Genomic DNA, 20,949 nt, shown 5'->3' with positions numbered 1-20,949 from the left:
GTTTATGCCCCAATCCTTGCAAAAAGACACTGGTTCCTAGCAGTATTTAACTTGGCGTTGAAGAAAGTGGATGTTTATGACAATTTTGAAATTCCTTCTTTTCACCTCGGGTTCTATATAATTAACACAATGGTTGGTGCTATCATTTTTGTTTCGTTGTAATTTTTGTTTGATGATTTAATTATAATATAAATGATTTTTTTGCAAAATGTGTCTTGTAATGTGTTGGTTGTTTGGGTCATTAGTTGCGGTCGATGGATAATGCATTCTGTGAATCAGTGAAGAGTGTACACACAAGTGATTGGGCTTTCGCCGACTTTGATGTAGCAGAACCTTTGTCCCATCGTAAGAAGTGCATAGATTATGACTGCGGTGTGTACGTAATGAAGATGCTACTGCAAGAGTATGTGGATGGAATTTTAGGTGGAAGAGGAGACGATGTCGTTGCCGACTTGGACTGGAGATGTACTTGGGCAGGACCAACCAATGTTAGTTATATTGTAGTACATGGTCTAAATTGCTTTTGAATGTTACATGTGTATCATATTTTGATTTCTATTTTTATTTGTGGAACTTGTGCAGGTACCTAGGGAGATTGATAGGCTACTTATTGGTGCAAGAATCCTCACATCTGGGGTGAACAAAGTAAGAGATAATATGTTTCAGAAAGCTGTTAAGATGCAGGATAGAAAGGAAGGTTGAGTAGATGGAACCTATGTGGGTGGAGGAATGGTTTTTTATTTTCTTTAGTAAAAAGCAATTGTGAAGTTATAAGTTATTGGACAATTTTGTGGTAGATATGAAAGGTTATAAGGTCATGAATTTACATTAGTTGAACTATGTGATGAAGTTGGGCATATTAAGGTGTCTTCAATATAATTGTGTTTGATTTTTTGGGTTGCAGATTTTGATAGCATGTGTTTGGAGAACGTCTATGTTTATCAAGTTTAGTTCAGTTATAATTTTTTATAAGATAAGCATACCATATACTAATGTAATGGAAATTAAATTTGGAAATTAATTGTGTGTAAAGTAATTAGGATCCAAATTCAGATTTGGTCATATGGAATGGAAATATTGAGTTGTGTAGAATTTTTTTTAACAAAGATGAGGACCATCTTAGAAAGCTTGAAATATAAGAATTTTAAAAATATGTTTGAAATAATTTAGGGGACGACATGTTTCAACAACAGTTAAATAATTTATGTTTGGAATTTAAATAATTAACCATCATGAAAGTGGTAGCGTAATAAATGGAATATATTGTAACTTAAATTTATGATATAAAGCTCAACACTAATAAAATTAAAAAATGGTTATTCCACTAATGAATGATAAGTTGTCCTTCAAGATTTATAAGAAAATATCATGTTATGCCATTGAAAATGATGCAGACATTGTTCAGGTGGGGCAAGGTCGGTGTCCCGGGCCAAGAACTTTGATTATTGATCCCAATCTTGGTATTTTGAAGAATGACAATTAGTTGCCTGGATCTCCTCTCCTAAGCCGACAATTTTTAATTTTTTCTGCCATTATTTTCATAACTTTTCATTAGTAAACCAGAAAAGAAACATTCTTGGATGTTGTTGCATTTGAAGCTTTTAACACTTATTAGGTTTATGGATATGTTACCTTTTGTCGGTGCTCGGTCTGTAAGACACTTGTGTAACTCTGCACTGCCTCCCTTAATGTTGTAATTTGGTTTATTAGATTGTGTTGAACATCGTCTACTTTGGTGAGAACTTGGTTGATCTTGCTTTGTATTGTCTACAATGGGAGTGGAATATATTTTTTAGGTGTAATGGATATAGGAGTAATTGTGAAGAGATTGAAAATTTGCAACGTACCTCTGAATTTGATGATGAATTGGTTTTGTGAAGTAATGTCATGTGATTAATGTCATCTGATTTCTTGTTAATTTCCTGAAATAAGAATGAAAACATCACTTCATTAGCATAGTTTATCTATTTTGGTGGAGTATTAAACCTTCATTTTCTCCTCCCATCCTCTTGATTCTCCTTTATCATCAAGTAATTTTGAATTGAATAATCTTCATGTTGTTCCTTTAAGAAAGTGGAATACCATACCTTCTCCCTTGCCTTACGACACAAAACCTTAGATATGTATTCATTGTAATCCATGGTCGTGGTTTCTTCCCAGAAATGATAAGCTGGCCTCCCAGTAAGGCACCATGGTTTCATAATGATTATTAGTTTCTATTTAACTAGCATTGACTTTGGAGGTTTTTTTGGGATTGGAGTTTGTACCGTGGCAGAAGTCTGCATCGTGACTCTTTCGCCCAAATACCACTCACCTCCGCCTGGCCCAAAAAGTAGTATCCGCCGTGTATTTGGCTCTTCGCTTTGTGCGACATAGTATGGATGAAATGTATTTGCTCCCCATGGATACCACTCAACCTTTATGAAAATGAGGAGAACAATATTGTAAGCTCTGCTTAATTATGTACAATAGTGTACATGAGGATGTTCCAAGAATGTAGTAAATCATTATTGGCGAATATAGTTGGATTGGTACCTGTTCAGAAGTTAGTTGGGTCAGTTTCAGCCTGTAGTATTTCAACAACACTTTAGCTTCCATGGTTGGTGGGAGGCAATTACTCCATAACAAACTACGAGGAAATACTTTAGATGAGATGCATTGAGGTGTGATGCGCATACATGGAAGGTATTCTCAACCCCAAACCTGTAAATTTATTTGGCATATGAGAAATTAAGTTTATTGATAACATCATAAAATATATTGTGTACTAAGCATGTTATTTGGTTGAGTTTACCTCCTAAGCTTTCCATAGGCCACCAATCTTGGTTGTGTCTTGTCTGCATAAGTCGTCCATTTTTTGATAACAGAACGCAAGGCCAGCCCCTCCCCAATTGAAATTATTTATATCTGCAATACAGTCTAAAGATGGTAAATAGAACAGGTGAACCATATCATTGGCACTGGCGAAAAGGGTACCGCCTAAAAGAGCCAAAATGAAAACCCTGGATAATATGTCAATATCTTCCTCAGTTGTCGTACTCATATTCTTGTATGATTGGTACAACCAATTGATATCAACTCTTCTTTGGTTAACAAAGGCTAAAGGTCGTCCCAATAACCTTCGTATGGTATCCTTCTTCCTGTGAATGTGCTTGTCTATCTTTATTGGTCTCCCATACACAGGTATTCCAATAATGGCACTAAAGTCTTTAGGAGTCATTGTCATCACTCCTAATTGTTCGAATATGAATGTATGGGTAGTATCCCACCACTTTTTAGCAAGAGCTTGCATTAATGGGATGTCCATATCAGCTCGATTGAGGCCATCTACTAGTGGTTGCAGTCCTCTAACCCAAACCCATTCTCTGACTGCAATTAGTAGTTCCATATACCAGTTCAGTAGGAGTACAGAGTTTCAAGCTCCTTTTATCTGAATTGTTTTATCCTAATGAAGTCATCAAGCGTCAAGTGAGCATTCAGAATGTACACACGTTTGTATTTTCCATTCAATTATGTACAAATTAGTTAATTAGAATTAACATGGTACTTCAATGCATTACCAAGATGATACTTTTTCTATTGTGACTTTTGTGTAAAAATAAGCACATAGAAGTTTACCTCATAGGAGATGTGGTCCTGCTCATGTAGCTTGACAGATTTAATATGACGTAGTGTTCTTTTTTTTTTTTGCTTCCTTAGACCATGTTGACCCTGTGGTATACTTATAAGTTCGTTTATATTCAGTGGGTTGACGATGGAGTATTCCGATCGAGTGTGACTTTAAATGGATCCCCCAACGAAGGCATGGTGTCCGAGGGCCCGTGGAGGTATTTGGTTAAGCTTGTAGAGAGGTTCATGTCTTATTAATTCCCTATCGAGTAGCAGATGTTTATTCCTTAAATAACACAATGGAGGATATAATTAAATTAGAAAGTTAGAAAAATTGATTTATATCAGGTTTTAAATAATTTTAATAAAAGTGGGAAAACATATATGTACAACCTGGGATTCTTCGAAAGAGTGAGTTGCAAAGATCCATAATACTTTTTACTATGATAACAATTATTATGCCATGTGGTAAGAGCTTTATTAATGCATTATATTACACATCAAATGGAACAAGATTTAAATGACTATTTCATGGATTATTCCCTAATCTTCACGTTGACATGAAACAGCATACATCCCTTTGAAAATCAATTGATCAGTAAGAAATACCTTACAGTCAGGGGCAGTTATGACTCGTCGTAGTTGATGTTCTTCGATGACGGTGGTGTTGTACAGTGGGGAGGAGCTTCTGAATCTTCCTATCAATGGTCAATAGACTATTCCGGTTACTGGTTAATATTCCCTGTTGACAATGAAAATGATATGCATAACCCTTACTTGTCCACTCCATCAACCTGCCTAAAACCCTTACTGGGAAGGTGGTTGATCAATTTATTTCCCTCATTGAAGAAAGTACCCACCTTCGATCTCCATGTGCAGAATGGGGGATGATTCCATTGATGATACACAGAGCCCCAAAATGGTTTTAGGCCTTTTCATTTGCAGTGGGCCTTTCCAAAACATAAGCCAATGTCACGACCTAATTACATAAACTACTGAAAACATAGTTTTATATAGTTAATATATGGGCAGCTTAAAAAAATTTCCAAAAACAGATGGCCTTTTGTATTTGTTAAACACAAATATGGGAATTGAGATTTTCTCAAATTTTGTGGCTTCATTGTATCCTATAAATGTTGATGGGATTAAATTACCAAGCTTGTTTTTCTAATTTTGAAGGAATGTGATGTATATGAAAGAAGCTTAGGTGTTGTGTGTTTATACGTAAAAAAAAAATTATTTAATTAATACAAAATTTGACAATTAAACATAAAACGGTGTTTGGTAACTCTATTTTTATTTATTATGTTTTAAAAATTTAGTGGTTATAATTATTATAGTATAGTATAGTTTTACGATATTAGTAGGCTTGTTTGTGGGAAAATGGGTGATTGTGTAAGAATAAATTAATTATGGTATTATTATAAATTGTTATGGATCGAGTCTACATAAAGCCCTAAAGCCCAATAAGAATTTGGGCCTAGTAAATTCAAAATTAGTCTAGAGAATCAGAGTTTGTTATTTTATGGTTAGTTAGGATATTTGTGGATTAAGTTGTTATTAGGATAATTTAGAATAGAAGTGAATAACTAAAATTTTGAATTCGTCATAGAAATTAACAAAGATGAAAGTGGTTACAATGAAAACCCTGTGTTATCCCCAAAAATTTGAGATCGATGACGTGGCAACCAAGGTGACAAGTGGCAGTGCATGGTCAGTAAAAGACACATTAATAGTCAATAAATACATTTACTCTTCAGAGTTGTGATAAAGTGACCTGGTAGACTGATGGAGAGTTTTGACTGCTTGAGCGGTGTCATGACTAGTCAAGTTGTTGCATCCGACCAGTCACGACGTTACTGCCCAAAAATGGCATGCTAGAGGAGATTGCCATCTTAGACGAGAGACATGGCATGCTAGAGGAGAGTGCCATGTTAGACGAGAGACATGACATGCTAGAGGAGAGTTCCATGTTAGAGGAGAGAAGTGCATGTCCTACCACTTGCATATGTCCAGCATGCATGTGTCCGACCAGCACTTGCATGTCCTACCAGCAAGTGTATGACCGACCAGCATGTGTATGTTCGACTAGAGTGGAGGTGATGTGGATCAACTAGATAGAGGAGGACTAAGTCAAGATTCCCAGAAACGGCTCCAACAAGAACCGGTCTTGGCACACGCGAGAATCTCTCATTCTTCCCACAAATTGGGGGTTCTGTTGCATTTTGAATATTTTTGTAATTTAAATATAATAAATATAATAAAATATCCCGATTCTAGGGGATATCAGATGTATGATCCTAAGCCTATAAATATATGGCTTATGGGATTAGAGTGGGGGCTTCTTCTTCTTTTTGGACTTTTGCGAAATTTTGGGTCTGAGTTTTCTAGAGAGAGAAAGTGCTTGTATCTAGAAAAATCCTTGTATTCTTGTAATCTGTACTGAAGAAACTCAGTTGGCTCAGTTCATCTGATCTTGAGAACAGATCTATAAATCACAACTCTAAGTGGATTAGGCTATTACCAACATATTGGGGCTGAACCACTATAAAAATTGCTGTGTTATTTACTTTCTGTTCAAAAACCGTCTGTGTCGTTTTATTTCTCTTGAAGGTTTGTCATTTTTGACGTTCTCACGTCGTTGGCCAAAAACGCGGTCAACATTTTGGTTCTTTCATTGAGAGCCTGAAGAGAAATACAGACGGTCCCTGAAGTGTAATGGCACCTAAGAGCACCAATGCAGCCTCCAAGAAGACAAGCTCCTCTAAAGAGCCTGCTAGATCAGAAGGTCCTAGCCCACAAGACCATGAGAATGATCCTAGAGTCATGCTCGAGGATGTGACTCCAGGAGTTGAAGAGCTCCAAGAGGCCATGGGGGCCTTCCAGGAGGAAATGGCACAATTCCACGCCAGGCAGGAGGCATTTGCTGAAGAGATGGCCAGGCAGAGAGCTGTGTTAGAGCATCAAAGACGCGATATGGAGGCCAGAAGTGAGGAGATCCGACCACAACAGGAGGAGGTCAACCGGAGACATCGTGAAGCAGCACTTGCTTTAGAGGCAGCTACCTAGTTGGCCCAAGCCAATGCCCAAGCAGCCACCCCAAGAGCAAGGACCACAGAAGCTGGTCGTAAGAACAATGATAGATCAAGGAGGGGTGGTAATAACCCACCTAGTGAGGAAGATGGAGTCTGATCGCACACTGCCTCAACACAAAGGGAGCACTCTAGGACCCCCTCCAGGAGCCACAAATTAGAAACTTCAAGATCTAGAAGTCATCGATCGGGTAGTAAGAAGACTCCACCTGGGCAGGAGCAAAATAGAGCTCCTCGAGATAAGAGGACTTCACAGTTCAAAGATGGGCATGGTCGTGATGAGGCTGATAGTCATCCCACCAACCAGTCAAAGGAAAAGGAGGACCACAACCCACAAGGAGAAGAAAACTGCCAAGAGCGCGCCAAGAAGCCTCCACTGCACCCCGACCAGCAGCGTAGCAGGAGAGAGGAAGTCCCGCGTAGTAAGCCCTCTAGGAAATCGAAGAGTACGGTGTTCAATCAAGTAGGAGAGCATGCTTCTCAGAAGGATCTAAGGGATGTTATCACCAACAAGAGGAGGACTGTCCCGGTCGAAGGGCAAAATCTGGACCGCCCTGCCAGTCAAGTATAAATACTTGATGGTGGCGCGCCAGATGGTAATGCCCGACCAGGCAGTCAAAACCTTGGAACCTCATCAGTTGCACCAGCCATCCAAGCCCAGCTTGACATACTAGCAGCAGCAGTGCAAGGTTTGTCGAAACGACCTTCCAAGATAGATGCGATCGACCACCGGAGTGGCAGCCCATTTTGTGCTCGAATTAGAGCAGCCCAGCCACCAGCAAAGTACAAAGCACCGGTACTGCCAATTTATACAGAAAAGGCAGATCCCATCAGACATATTGGGAAGTTCGAGGACCAGATGGAACTGCTCGGAGTAAGCGACGACTATCGGTGCAGAGTCTTCCCCACCACATTGTCTGACATTGCCCAGGAGTGGTATTGGAAGTTTAAGCCAAACTCCATTACCTCTTGGGAAGCATTCAGGAAGGAATTTTGTTAGCACTGCCCGGACTCCACCAATTTATGCCAATGACTTGGCAGATATCAAACAAGGAAAAGATGAGTCTCTAAAGAACTATATACAGAGATTCATGAGAGAAGCCAATAGAGCAACTGTTGTAGGAGACGAGGGGAAGATGGTTGCCATATCTGCTGGGATAATTTATCGGAGTCCTCTATGGGACAGTATACATAGAAATCCAATTTCAACACTTCAACAATTTCTTGACCGGGCGGACAAATATATGAAATTGGATGATGCAATAGAGAAAGAGGAGAATGGCATAAACAATCCGGGAAGATCAACTGACTCTCCTACTGATGGTGGAAAGAAACGTGGAAATAATGGGTCTGACCACCATGAGGAAAAGAAAGCAAAGTTGAGTTCAAGTGAAAAGCCAACCAAGTATGACCCTCAATTCACTAACTACACCACTCTCTCAACCAGCCGAGGAGAGATATATCTTGCTAGTCATGAAGAGGTTCCCTACAAGAAGCCTCCACCCATCAGGAGAGAGATGAGGAAGAGGGACATGAACAAGTTTTGTCGCTTCCATGAAGATTATGGTCACGACACGAATGAATGCAACCACCTCAAGGACGAGATAGAATTTCTTCTTCGGTCGGGCAAGTTGAGGAAGTACCGGGCAGAAACACCTCAAGGAGAAGGAGGTAGCAGCAACTCTGGTCTCAAGCTACAAAGATCTCCACCCTTGCAGCTTGGACCTGTGGACTTTACCTTAGACACTATATGTGGAGGTCCACACTTGGCTAAGGAGAACAACTAAGCAAAGGAGAAGTATGCTGAGTAGGAGTGCTAGGATCAGGAATCACTGGAGTGGCGTGCACATAGAGCATCGAAGGATATATTATTTTTAAATACCGCTTTCAGAGTGGTAGCTTGATTTCGAGTTTTTAGACTTGTTATTTAAGTTTGGTGTATGAGCTGGTTATTTGCTAAATAGTCATTTTATTTTTGAATAATTTTGGTTGTTTAAGACTCGTTATTAGACATGTATTGTCCTTTTTAGTTTACGAGTAATAAAAGAGACTACGCTTAGCGTGGTCGATTCTTGCTACAAATATGCATGTGTGTTAGTTATCCGAGCAGTGTTCAACTGGTTGGTAAAATCGGGCAGTGTTCAACTGGTTGATATGTTCAAGCAGTGTTCAACTACTAAAATATTTTCCATATATTCTATGTGTTTCACGAGTAATTAACTGCTCGAACAGATTCTGTCAAGTAGCAAGTGACTGAGGATCTTTCAACCCTCATTCACCTGGGGGGCACATGGGGTATACTGGTATATAATTTAACACAGGAAATAAGAGCATGAGTTAATATATCTGTTTTTAGGCTGACTTGTAAATTTTCAAAGTCCAGAAAGGCCATTAAGCTAACTTGTTTGACAAAGCTTAAGTAACTTGGAATTTATTTCTAAAAATTTTCAAGTTAGGAGCAGATATTTGTGTGACAATAAGCATGCTCATAAAATGTTAGAGCAATAAGAGTATGAGAAAGTATACTTAGTATGGACTTATGAAATGTCTAGAATTTCTAAGTTAGAAAACTAAGTACTCATGCGAAAATATAAGGCATACACCAGAGTGACTTTACTATTCACAAAAAACTTATAACTTTTTAAGTCTAGAGGAGACTTAGAATGTTTTAAGTTAACAAAAAAAAGTAAAGTATAAATGCCAACAACTCAGCTATACAAAAATAAAGAGTAAACTACTGGCAAGGTACAAAGTCTAGCTTATTAGGTGCAACGTTTTCCTGGTCGGGAGAGATACAACTTCCCTGGTCAGCTAAGCATGTAACACTGCTCGAGTAGGGGACTCTATGGCTAAGCATGTACCACTGGTCGAGTAGGGAACTCTATTGTTAAGCATGTATCACCGATCAACTTCCCAGGAGTGAATAAAAAAAATGCATGCAAAATAAATGCTACATAGTGGAAAGTTGTCTTTGAGAGGAGAAGTCAAGTTTTCACCAAGATTGACTGAGAGAAATCAATCTCTCAAAATAATTATGGGAGATTCGAAGAAGGTGCTTTGGTGGTTTTTTGTAGGGAAGGACTTAAATGGCTATCCCATGTGCCCAAGCAAATGCCTAAGAGTGCCTAAAGGTGCTTAGTGTTTAAAAAATGTGGTGTCGAGCATACACCTTGAGATGGCCGATCGGATGCATGTTGATCCGAGGAGCATCTCGCCTATGTCCGAGGATCTAGGCCCAGAAATTTGGTGCCTAAGGTGCTGCATCCGAGGAGGAGATACACGCCTGAGTGGTTTAAGTGGGCATCCAAGTAGGCCCATCCGAGGAGCATCTCGCCTATGTCCAAGGATCTAGGCCCAGAAATTTGGTGCCTAAGGTGCTACGTCCGACCAAGAAGAGTTACATCCGAGCGGTTGTGCTACTCCGAGCAGCCCATGCATTCAAGGTTGATGTCCGAGTGGCTGGAAGAGATGCGTCCGAGCGGCTGTGCCAGTCCGAGGAGCTGCTGCCGCACCTGTTTCCGGTCGGACTTTAGTCCGAGAAGCCCGATGTGTGTCCGGTCGGACATTAGTCCGAGGAGCAGTCCAAGGGGTGTGGTCAGACTTTGGTCTGAGGAGCAGTCCAAGGCGTGGTCCAACTTTGGTCTGAGGAGCAGTCCAAGGCGTGGTCCGACTTTGGTCCGAGGAGCAGTCCAAGGCGTGGTCGGACTTTGGTTTGAGGAGTAGTCCAAGGCGTGGTCGAACTTTGGTCTGAGGAGCAGTCCAAGACGTGGTCGGACTCATGTCTGAGGAGATGTGGTCGGACTCATGTCCGAGAAGGCCTGGTCGGACGCATGTCCGAGGAGCCAAGGGGAAAATGCATCCGGTCGAATGTGTGTGTCCAAGCATGAGGCTTGGCCCTAGCCCAAAGCCAAGAGTTCGATCACCGAAATTGTAATCCTAGCGCAACCAAATCGAGGATACTCAACAACTTGTCTCTATACCATGATGATTTTGCAAAATAGACAAAGGGAGAATTGAGAGAGAATCAAAAGGAAGCCTATGTTTTCATTATATCAAGAAATAGAATTTGAAGAAATCACAAGACAAGTTCTGTCGTGGGAGTTTACGTGAAAGTTATCAACCGAATGGGAGCTTTGGATGACCTTGAGAACAATTGGTTAGAAGAAAAGTTTATCATACGAGAAAAATCGTATAATAAACTTGGGGGGCAAATGTTATCCCCAAAAATTGGAGATCGATGACGTGGCAACAAAGGTGACAAGTGACAGTGCATGGTCAGTAAAAGACACATTAATAGTCAATAAATACATTGACTCTTCAGAGTTGTGATAAAGTGACCCGGTAGACTGATGGAGAGTTTTGACTACTTGAGGGGTGTCATGACTAGTCAAGTTGTTGCATCCGACCAGTCACGACGTTACTGCCCAGAAATGTCATGCTAGAGGAGATTGCCATGTTAGACGAGAGACATGGCATGCTAGAGGAGAGTGCCATGTTAGACGAGAGACATGGCATGCTAGAGGAGAGTGCCATGTTAGAAGAGAGAAGTGCATGTCCTACCACTTGCATATGTCCAGCATGCATGTGTCCGACCAGCACTTGCATGTCCTACCAGCAAGTGTATGTCCTACCAGCAAGTGCATGTCCTACCAGCGCGTGCATGTCCTACCAGCAAGTGTATGACCGAACAGCATGTGTATGTTCGACCAGAGTGGAGGTGATGTGGATCAACTATATAGAGGAGGAATAAGTCAAGATTCCCAAAAACGGCTCCAACAAGAACCGGTCTTGGCACACGCGAGAATCTTTCATTCTTCCCACAAATTTGGGGTTCTATTGCATTTTGAATATTTTTGTAATTTAAATATAATAAAATATCCCGATTCTAGGGGATATCAGATGTATGATGCTAAGCCTATAAATATATGGCTTATGGGATTAGAGTGGGGGCTTCTTCTTCTTTTTGGACTTTTGCGAAATTTTGGGTCTGAGTTTTCTAGAGAGAGAAAGTGCTTGTATCTAGAAAAATTCTTGTATTCTTGTAATCTGTACTGAAGAAACTCAGTTGGCTCAGTTCATCTGATCTTGAGTACAGATCTATAAATCACAACTCTAAGTGGATTAGGCTATTACAAACATATTGGGGCTGAACCACTATAAAAATTGTTGTGTTATTTACTTTCTATTCAAAAACCATCTATGTTGTTTTATTTCTCTTGAAGGTTTGTCGTTTTTGACGTTCTCACGTCGTTGGCCAAAAATGCGGTGAACACCCTGGAAACTAAAATTAGGTCATGTTTATCATTAAAAAATCCATACAAAATAAACTAACATAAAGTAAATATAACTAGAAAAGAATAGAAATCAGAATCTTCTATGTAATTGCGGCCGCAAAATCCTCTTCCTGCGGTCGCAGGAATACCGTAGAAATGCCAATTTTCTCTGAAATTGCGGTCGTAGGATTCTATTTATGCGGTCGTAGGAATATCATAGAAAGGACTTACCTCTCTGGAATTGCGGCCGCAAAATCGTCTTCTTGCGGTCGCAGGAATAGCGTAGAAAGTGATATCTCCCCTGGAATTGCGGCCGCATAATCGTATTCTTGCGGTCGCAGGAATAGCGTAGAAAGTCATTTCTTCCCTAGAATTGCGGCCGTAGAGTTGTATTCATGCGGTCGCAGGAATAACGTGGAAAGGCCTATCCTCCCTGGAATTGCGGCCGCAAAATCGTCTTCTTGCAGTCGCAGGAATAGCGTAGAAAGTCATATCTCCCTTGGAATTGCGGCCGCAGCATGTTCTTCCTGCGGTCGCAGAAATTGCCCCTAACATGTGTTTTCCCTTTGTTAATGGCAGACATATAAGAAATCTAAGCTACTGATGAAATCATAATTGAATACCATTTGTACACCCCAATTTTAATCCACATATAACTTATTTTTCTCCTTGGTTAATGGCAGACATAACTGTTGACCCTCGTTTTGGTCAACTGACACGGAGTCAAACGCCTGTTGTGGATATATGTGTTGGAAAGGATATAATGACAAAAACAGTAAAGAACACAATAAATTATAGTGGTTCGGCCCCAAGAATTGGTAATGACCTACGTCCACTTAAGCTATTATTGATATGAGATATCAAAGCAGTGATCAAAGAACTAGGGTTCTCTGAGTTTCACAAGCCTGAGAGAGATAAACAATACAATCGTAATACAATATCTCTAATTCTCTCGTAAGTGTATAACTTCAATTAATCAAAAGCCAAAATGTAACGCCCTGGATAGCCAAGACCGTTACACTGTGTGTTTATAAAGTGCCAGACTTGCTAACCATGTCATTTAAATAAAATCGTGTTATTGAAACTATTAAGGAACTAGGGTTGAAAGCGTTTTTGTTTCAAAAGCCACATTTTCATTTAAAAAACATTGTTTATTTACACGGGATCCCAAAAATATCAGTTTAAAGGCCGTTTACAAAAGTTACAAGGTTCAAATACATTAACTAGCCATACTAAAGCAAAACGAGCAGTTAGGTAGATCCCTGTCCTGACTCACTCCTCGACCATGGTGATCGAACAGCTGGCTATGTACATTTCACCTCGGAGCTCTCCACATCAGGCTTGATCCAGCTTGCCCATGCCTTTACCTGCACCACGTAGCACCCGTGAGCCAAGGCCCAGCAAGAAAACACATCAACAATAGAGCATGAACAATTAACAGACAAGTCAACATCTCACATTGCATCACATATACTCAGATATATCATCAGTCAGTATAATCAAGTATTCCACATACTAGGCATTTCAGTTCATAATATTCACAATTCACAAACGATAACCAGGGCTAGCGCCCTCAGGCCGCTCCCTCCGTTATCCCATTGTTCTTGGCGCCCTGTACGCAAAAATCATGTACGGCACTCTTAGACCGCTTTTACATGTCCCATGGCATCATACCAACGTTGACACGATATATCTTTCGGGAGAACTTAGTCCCATCACAATCATACAACCGGGTGCAGTTTTCTTACCTTTCAATTCACTAGTTCCCGATGCCTCGAAGCCGCGAGCACGGTCCTCTACCCCGAGCCTCTCCAAAGACCTAATCACAACACAAATGAAACTTCCTTTGTCACTAATCAATTCAAAACTATTTCCCGAAACCAATCCCACACTCTCGGAACACCCAAATCCCTAAAACAATGCACCGAAGGCATCCCCTGAACCCCCGGAGCAAAGGCTCAAAATTGCAAATTCCCATGTCCTGAAATTGGCCTAACACCGCGGCACCCAGCAAGTCAGAGAGCTTGCTCTGCCCAGAAACAGCCTCGCGCCGCGGCGCCCAAGAACAGGGCCGCGGCGCTCCTTCGCGAACCCAGATTTCTAGGTTTTTCTTTACGTTTTTCCCGAACCCAAATCATTCCAAACCATCCCAAATTCATACCTAAGCCCCCAAAACCAACTGAAAACCCCTAATAGACCGCACAACAAACTAGAAACGTCATCCCCTAGCTCAATTACACAATCATTCCCAAAATTCACTCTTGAGTTCCACGCCTTAGTAACTCAAACCAGAAAGTTGAAAGCTTAAACCTAAACCCAAACCACACTTCAAATTCCCTAATTCATAACAGAAATAAGCTTTACAATTACACAGAATCCTTACCTTGAATGGAGAGTCCAACCTCTAGCTTCAAACCACCTTCTCTTTTGATTATTCCAACTCTGAATTTATGCAAAACCAGCCACCAACTTGTGTTTAATTCATGCTTATCTTCTAAAAACCAGACTTGAAACTTAAACAAATCATAGCTAAGTCCTTACCTCTGAGTATTCTTGGCCTAGGCTTGATTGATAACTTCAAACCCCCTTGATTCTCCTTCCAAGAGCCAAATTCAACTTCCCTCTTCTATCTTTCTTTTTCTCTATTTCTAGGTCTCCAAAATTTAGCATAAACCAATTTCCCAAAGTGTTATACGTATTGTATTTTCCTTCAGCTGAAATTCACCTATTCACTGCCAAAAGACCACTCTATCCCTCCATAAATATCCCTTTCTAACTAAACCTCAAGGGCACACTTGTCTTTTACTTAATTTACAGTTCTACCACTTTTCCAACAAAACCTGTTACTCTCTATGGTTACTAACAGTTACACAAGTTACCAAATCACCAGTTACCATTATCTAGCTTTCTAGAACCATCTCGGCACGTGCATCACATTGATATCACCACACCCACGTGGTACAAATCGCATAGCATAATTATCACATAACATAATACACATAGTCATATAACATGATTAAAATCATAATCATGCATCTTAATCATTAAAACCACACATAATTCCTATTATGCCCTCCAGGCACACTAATCAAGGCCCTTAAGCCTTATTAGTGAATTTGGGTCGTTACAACTATCCCCTCCTAATGAGAATTTCGTCCTCGAAATTTACCTGAACAACTCCAGATACTGATCCCGCATAGCTGTCTTAAGCTCCCTGGTCGCCTCCTCGACCTTACTATTCCTCCACAGCACTTTAACCAGAGGATTCGTCTTATTTCGCAACACCTTATCTTTTCGATCCAAGATCTGAACTGGTTGCTCTTCATAAGCCAAATCTGCCTGTAACTCCAGATCTTCATGCCTCAATACATGAGTCACATCTGAGACATACTTCCGAAGCATGGAGACATGGAACACATCATGAACTCCAGAAAACGATGGCGGCAAAGCTAACCTGTAAGCCACCTGCCCAATCCTTTCTAGGATCTCGAATGGTCCAATGAATCTAGGGCTTAGCTTGCCCTTCTTACCAAACCTCCTCACCCCTTGCAGAGGTGAAACTCGAAGAATGACGTGGTCACCAACCTGAAACTCCACGTCCCTACGCTTAGGATCAGCGTAGCTCTTCTGCCTACTCTGAGACGCGAGCATCCTAGCCCGGATCTTCTCTATGGCCTCACTTGTCTTCTGTACCATATCTGGCCCCAAATATCTCCTCTCACCCATCTCATCCCAATGAATGGGTGATCTACACTTCCTCCCATATAACATCTCATAGGGAGCCACTCCAATCGTTGGCTGATAACTATTGTTGTACGAGAATTCAATCAACGGAAGGTAATTACTCCATGAACCCTCAAAATCAATCACACATGCTCTGAGCATATCCTCCAACACCTGGATCATCCTCTCAGACTGTCCATCAGTCTAAGGATGAAAGGTTGTACTGAACTTCAACTGAGTTCCCAAAGCTTTCTGTAAACTACCCCAAAACTTGGAAGTGAAGATAGGATCCCGGTCTGACACTATAGACTTAGGAACCCCATGGAGACGTACGATCTCCCTCACATACAGCTCAGCATATTGATCCACAGTATATGTCGACCTCACTGGAAGGAAATGGGCTGACTTGGTGTATCTATCCCCTATCACCCATATTGAATCATGAAGTCCTACTGTCCTGGGTAAACCTCCCACAAAATCCATAGTAATGTCCTCCCATTTCCATTCAGGAATACCCAAAGGCTGAAGCAACCCTGCTGGTCGCTGATGCTCAGCTTTCACCTGCTGACAAGTTAGGCATCTGGCAACGTACTCTACCACATCCCTCTTCATCCCGGGCCACCAATACAAAGTTCGTAGATCCTGGTACATCTTCGTGGTACCCGGATGAAGTGAGTACGGCGTCGTATGAGACTCATCTAGTATCTCTCATCTGATCCCCTCATTAGCTGGAACACAAATCCGTCCCTGATACCGAAGTAAACCAACCTCAGAGACAGAATAGTCCTTAGCTATTCCTGCTAAGACATCCTCTCTAACCCTCTGTAATTGAGCGTCTATCAACTGCCCCTCTCTGATCCGCTCTAGCAGGGTCGACCGTAGAGTAATATTAGCCAACCGGCCCACCACCAACTCTATCCCTGCTCTAACCATCTCATCAGCTAACTTCCTCGAAATCTGAACAAAACTATATAACTGACCTGGACCTCTGCGGCTCAAAGCATCAGCCACTACATTGGCTTTTCCGGGATGATAAAGAATATCACAATCATAATCCTTTACCAGCTCCAGCCAACACCTCTGTCTCATATTCAGGTCCTTCTGTGTAAAGAAATACTTCAGGCTCTTATGATCAGTGTACACCTCACACTTCTCCCCATAGAGATAATGCCGCCAAATCTTCAAGGCAAAAACCACTGCTGCCAACTCCAAGTCATGAGTAGGATACCGTTGCTCATACTCCTTTAGCTGTCGTGATGCATAAGCTATAACCTTCTCATTTTATATCAACACACAGCCTAAGCCCAACCGCGATGCATCGCAATAAACAACAAACTTCCCTTCCCCTGAAGGCAGACTCAACACTGGCGCTGTAATAAGTCGTCGCTTCAATTCCTGAAAACAGTCTTCACACTTGTCTGACCAGATAAACTTCAGGTTCTTTCTTGTCAATTCTGTCATGGGTGCTGCTATCTTCGAGAAGCCCTCTACAAACCGCCTGTAGTACCCTGCTAATCCCAGAAAACTCCGCACCTCTGAGGCATTCCTTGGCCTCGGCCAATCCCTAACTACCTCTATCTTAGACGGATCAACCTTAATCCCATCTGCACCTACAATGTGTCCAAGGAATGTCACTTCAGGTAACCAGAACTCATACTTCTTAAACTTAGCATACAACTGATGCTCCCTCAACCTCTGGAGAACCTGTCGAAGATGGAACTCGTGCTCTGCCTCTGAGCTGGAATACACCAGGATGTCATCGATGAAAACTATAACAAACTGGTCCAGGAAATCCTTGAACACCCTGTTCATTAAGTCCATAAAGGCTGCTGGGGCGTTGGTCAAACCAAAAGACATGACCAAGAACTCATAATGCCCATACCGTGTCCGGAAGACCGTCTTAGGTATGTCCTCATCCTTGATCCTTAGCTGGTGATAACCAGATCGAAGATCAATCTTTGAGAACACCGTCTTACCCTGCAGCTGATCGAACAAGTCATCGATTCTTGGTAGGGGATACTTATTCTTAATAGTTAACTTGTTCAATTCTTGATAGTCAGTACACATCCTCAGAGTTCCGTCCTTCTTCTTAACAAACAAAACTGGAGCACCCCACGGCGAGTAACTAGGTCTGATGAACCCCAAATCCAGAAGCTCTTGCAGCTGTATCTTTAACTCTTTCAATTCCGCCGGTCCCATCCTATATGGTGCCCTCGACACTGGCTCTGTCCCTGGTGCCAACTCAATAAAAAACTCAATCTCTCTACGCGGTGGAAATCTAGGCAAATCCGCCGGTCCCATCCTATATGGTGCCCTCGACACATAGCATAATTATCACATAACATAATACACATAGTCATATAACATGCTTCAAATCATAATCATGCATCTTAATCATTAAAACCACACATAATTCCCATTATGCCCTCCAGGCACACTAATCAAGGCCCTTAAGCCTTATTAGTGAATTTGGGTCGTTACACAAAAAGTCCCTTCCTTGAGCTTTCTTTCTCTATTTATAGTAGGATTACATGAATTTGTTAGAGATATTATCTCCTAATTAATCGGATAATCAGGAATTATCGGAGATAATCTCGGAATTGATAATGATTTCCCCAAGATCATCTTCAAATATGCGAAGTGTATGAGAATGGTGGTCGTAAGGAAACCTCAAACGCTACACCAGGAGGATCTTACTGGTCGATTGTCGAACAGAACTCTGGCAGGTGTTAGCCACGTGTTTAAAAACGCCTGCCACGTCATTCGTGCCCATTTTTTGGATAACAATAACCTACTAATAAAACTCCTTTTTTTAACTGTCGATTCAGCCACACTATAATTAGCAGGGTCCATCCTTTCTTTTCAACTAACTTCAGTTATATGCTAACATATTGTTACTCGTATAACCTTTACCAATTTTTAAATCTTATGTCTCCCTTTGGTTAATGTGAAACGTTCAACAACTCTAACGCATTCAATTTTTTCAAGAGAAATCATGCTTTGTAATTAAACGTGTTTACCGAGTTTTTCGGAAACGAATACAAACAGAATAATAAAAAGATAAGAACTGTAGAAGTGCTGAAATGTAACTAAACAAACAGTGTTTTTACGTGGTTCAGGCGTTAACAAGCCCTAGTCCACGAGTCGATGTTACTATACTTGGAAAGGACTACAGTAAGATGGCTGGTGTATAAGAACTTCACACACTCACAGTGTTTCTCTCGGGTTCTCTTGAAGAAGATGAAGCTAGAGAGATTTTTGTAGAGTTTTTTGCTATGTGATCTGTTGGCCGTCCCCCTTCTTGTAAAATGAAGGGGTCTTTATAGCTAGGGTTTTGGATTAGGGTTTTTCTCTACGTACATGAGTCTTAATTACACCAGCCATAAATAGGGGATACGATTACTGTAGTAGCATGGCTACAAGACTCTATGTGGGTATATTTACGTGAAAGTATGGGGAACACACAAAGTCAGCCGTCTTTTCCAAGTTGTCAGCGGAACAGTAGGCGAAAAGGTACCCTTAGGCGTGCTGGGATGTGTGCGGCTTTGACCTGTCAGGCGTGTCAAGCGGGATCCTATGTCAGGTGGATATCATTCCAAATATGCCTCCTCCATGACTCGACTGTTTGGTTTTGTTCTATGCGAGGCACGGAACTGTTTCCGCGAAGACTACTTGAAGAGCTTCTCCTGGAAGGAGCTTCCCCGAAGAATACCCCTTCGGGAGTCCGAGAGGGTTGATGAGCCTCCGCGTCGCGTTTGCTTGGAAGAGTAATCCGGACACTAAACGGGAGAGGCGAAGCCTTTCTGTCCATCCGCGAGCTCTGGTCACCTACCGTGAACGACATCGGTAATTCTGCTTCCCCGAGGGTATCAATCTAAACGCTATCCGGAAATCTGGATAACATTTACCCCCCAAGGTCACGGAGCTTTGAGAGGTCCGGGAGCTTGTACAGTTCTCCGGGTACTTCGATTTCTTAGATTAGGCGAGGGGCCACCTTCTGTGTTCCCGGAAGGGTTCCTTTTTCCCGCCTGAGTGTTAGTATGAAAAAGAAAGGGAATTTCTTCTGTTTGAACTCAAGTACTCAAGTGCGGCAAGGACCACGCGTCATGCTGGGAATGGTTCTGCGACCAAGACGTGTGCGTGAGGCGACTGGTTGAGTAGGCGTGCGTCAGTCATCTGAGTAATGATTTGACGGTTTTTAATGGTACTCCGGGCCCGAGGTGGTATAATGATGGGAAATACATACTTTATTCCCATCCGAGGAGTCATAAATAAGATCTTCGCTTCATCTCCAGCCGTTGGATCTGATGTACACGGAATGGGAAGATCGGGACCGTCCATTTGAGGAATTCGAAACGACTTCTTCCCTGCTATAAAAACGAGGGAACGGACCTTTCTTCCTCTTTACGCTTTCAAATTCTCTATCTTTCGGATTTTCAGATTTTCAAACCTTCGAACTCTCAGGCTTCCAAGCATTCATTCCTTGCCACCTCTTTTGGTAAGGGATCTAGAAACTTTTCTTTTAGTTTAGCAGTGGGCTTATTCGCCGAAGTTCAGGGTTTGAATCGCCGTTCGTCTTTGCAGCTTTTACTTCTCGCGATTGTGCTGTGCAGTGATCCGGTTACTCCTTCAACCTCCGACTACCCGAATATCAGTAAGTATTTCTACTTTGCTCTTTCCTCCCAAACCTTAGGTTGTTGGTAGTTGTTAGAGTTGGGGTTTCTGCCATCATCGCTTATGTGCATGCGTGAATAGGGCTTTGGTAGGCATGTGATTGATGTGAGTCGATAAGTAGCCTTTTTTGCATGCTTTGACGATTTGCGTTTGGAAAGTCGTTCCTTGTTTTGCTGTTTTAGGGCATAAGCATGAACGCCTTTAGGGTGTCTTTCTCTGGAAAAACACTTCTTTTGGTGGGCTTAGGCTCGGAGTCTGAGTCTGGTTCCTTGCTGCCCTTCGGGTGGCATGGTGCCAATCCCTCGGTAAGCTCGGTGGGAGCCTCTCCAAGCAGTTTTCGGGGAAGGTCTCCCCGACGCCTTTGATACCACTAGGGTATGACAAGTGTGCTGACTGCTTAGAGTGTCTTCTTCTTTCTTTCTTTTGTCCAGTGACGAACATCTCAAAGGAACAACTCCTTGCTGTGGGGGAGGCTGATTCTGCCCAGGAGAAGGGTTCCCCTGTCGCTGGTGCAAAGGGGAAAGGAAAGGTGAAAGTGGTCGCGGCTAGCCCACCGACTTCCAATAGTTCAATCTGGG

General features: G+C 41.8%; 1 protein-coding gene across 1 annotated transcript; it reads left to right on the top strand.

Moving 5' to 3' along the window:
- The first annotated feature begins 211 nt into the window (after positions 1-211).
- On the top strand, positions 212-728 carry LOC133829158 (uncharacterized). Its single transcript, XM_062259047.1, has 2 exons — positions 212-488; positions 583-728. Exons 1-2 carry the CDS (start codon positions 255-257, stop codon positions 700-702), a joined length of 354 nt encoding a protein of 117 aa, XP_062115031.1. The 5' UTR covers positions 212-254; the 3' UTR covers positions 703-728.
- Positions 729-20,949: the final 20,221 nt, after the last annotated feature.

Source organism: Humulus lupulus, chromosome 4 (assembly GCF_963169125.1).
Source record: "Humulus lupulus chromosome 4, drHumLupu1.1, whole genome shotgun sequence".
NCBI classification, from domain to species: domain Eukaryota; kingdom Viridiplantae; phylum Streptophyta; class Magnoliopsida; order Rosales; family Cannabaceae; genus Humulus; species Humulus lupulus.
The sequence above is the reverse complement of the archived record's forward strand: the minus strand, read 5'-3'. Positions and strand labels throughout refer to the sequence as shown.

What these genes read in the sequence shown, in the direction of transcription:
- LOC133829158 (XM_062259047.1), top strand. Translation starts at nt 255, where the DNA reads ATGGATAATGCATTCTGTGAATCAGTGAAGAGTGTACACACAAGTGAT. An exon ending in CTTGGGCAGGACCAACCAAT is followed by an intron (nt 489 to 582) that starts GTTAGTTATATT and finishes GAACTTGTGCAG; the next exon opens with GTACCTAGGGAGATTGATAG.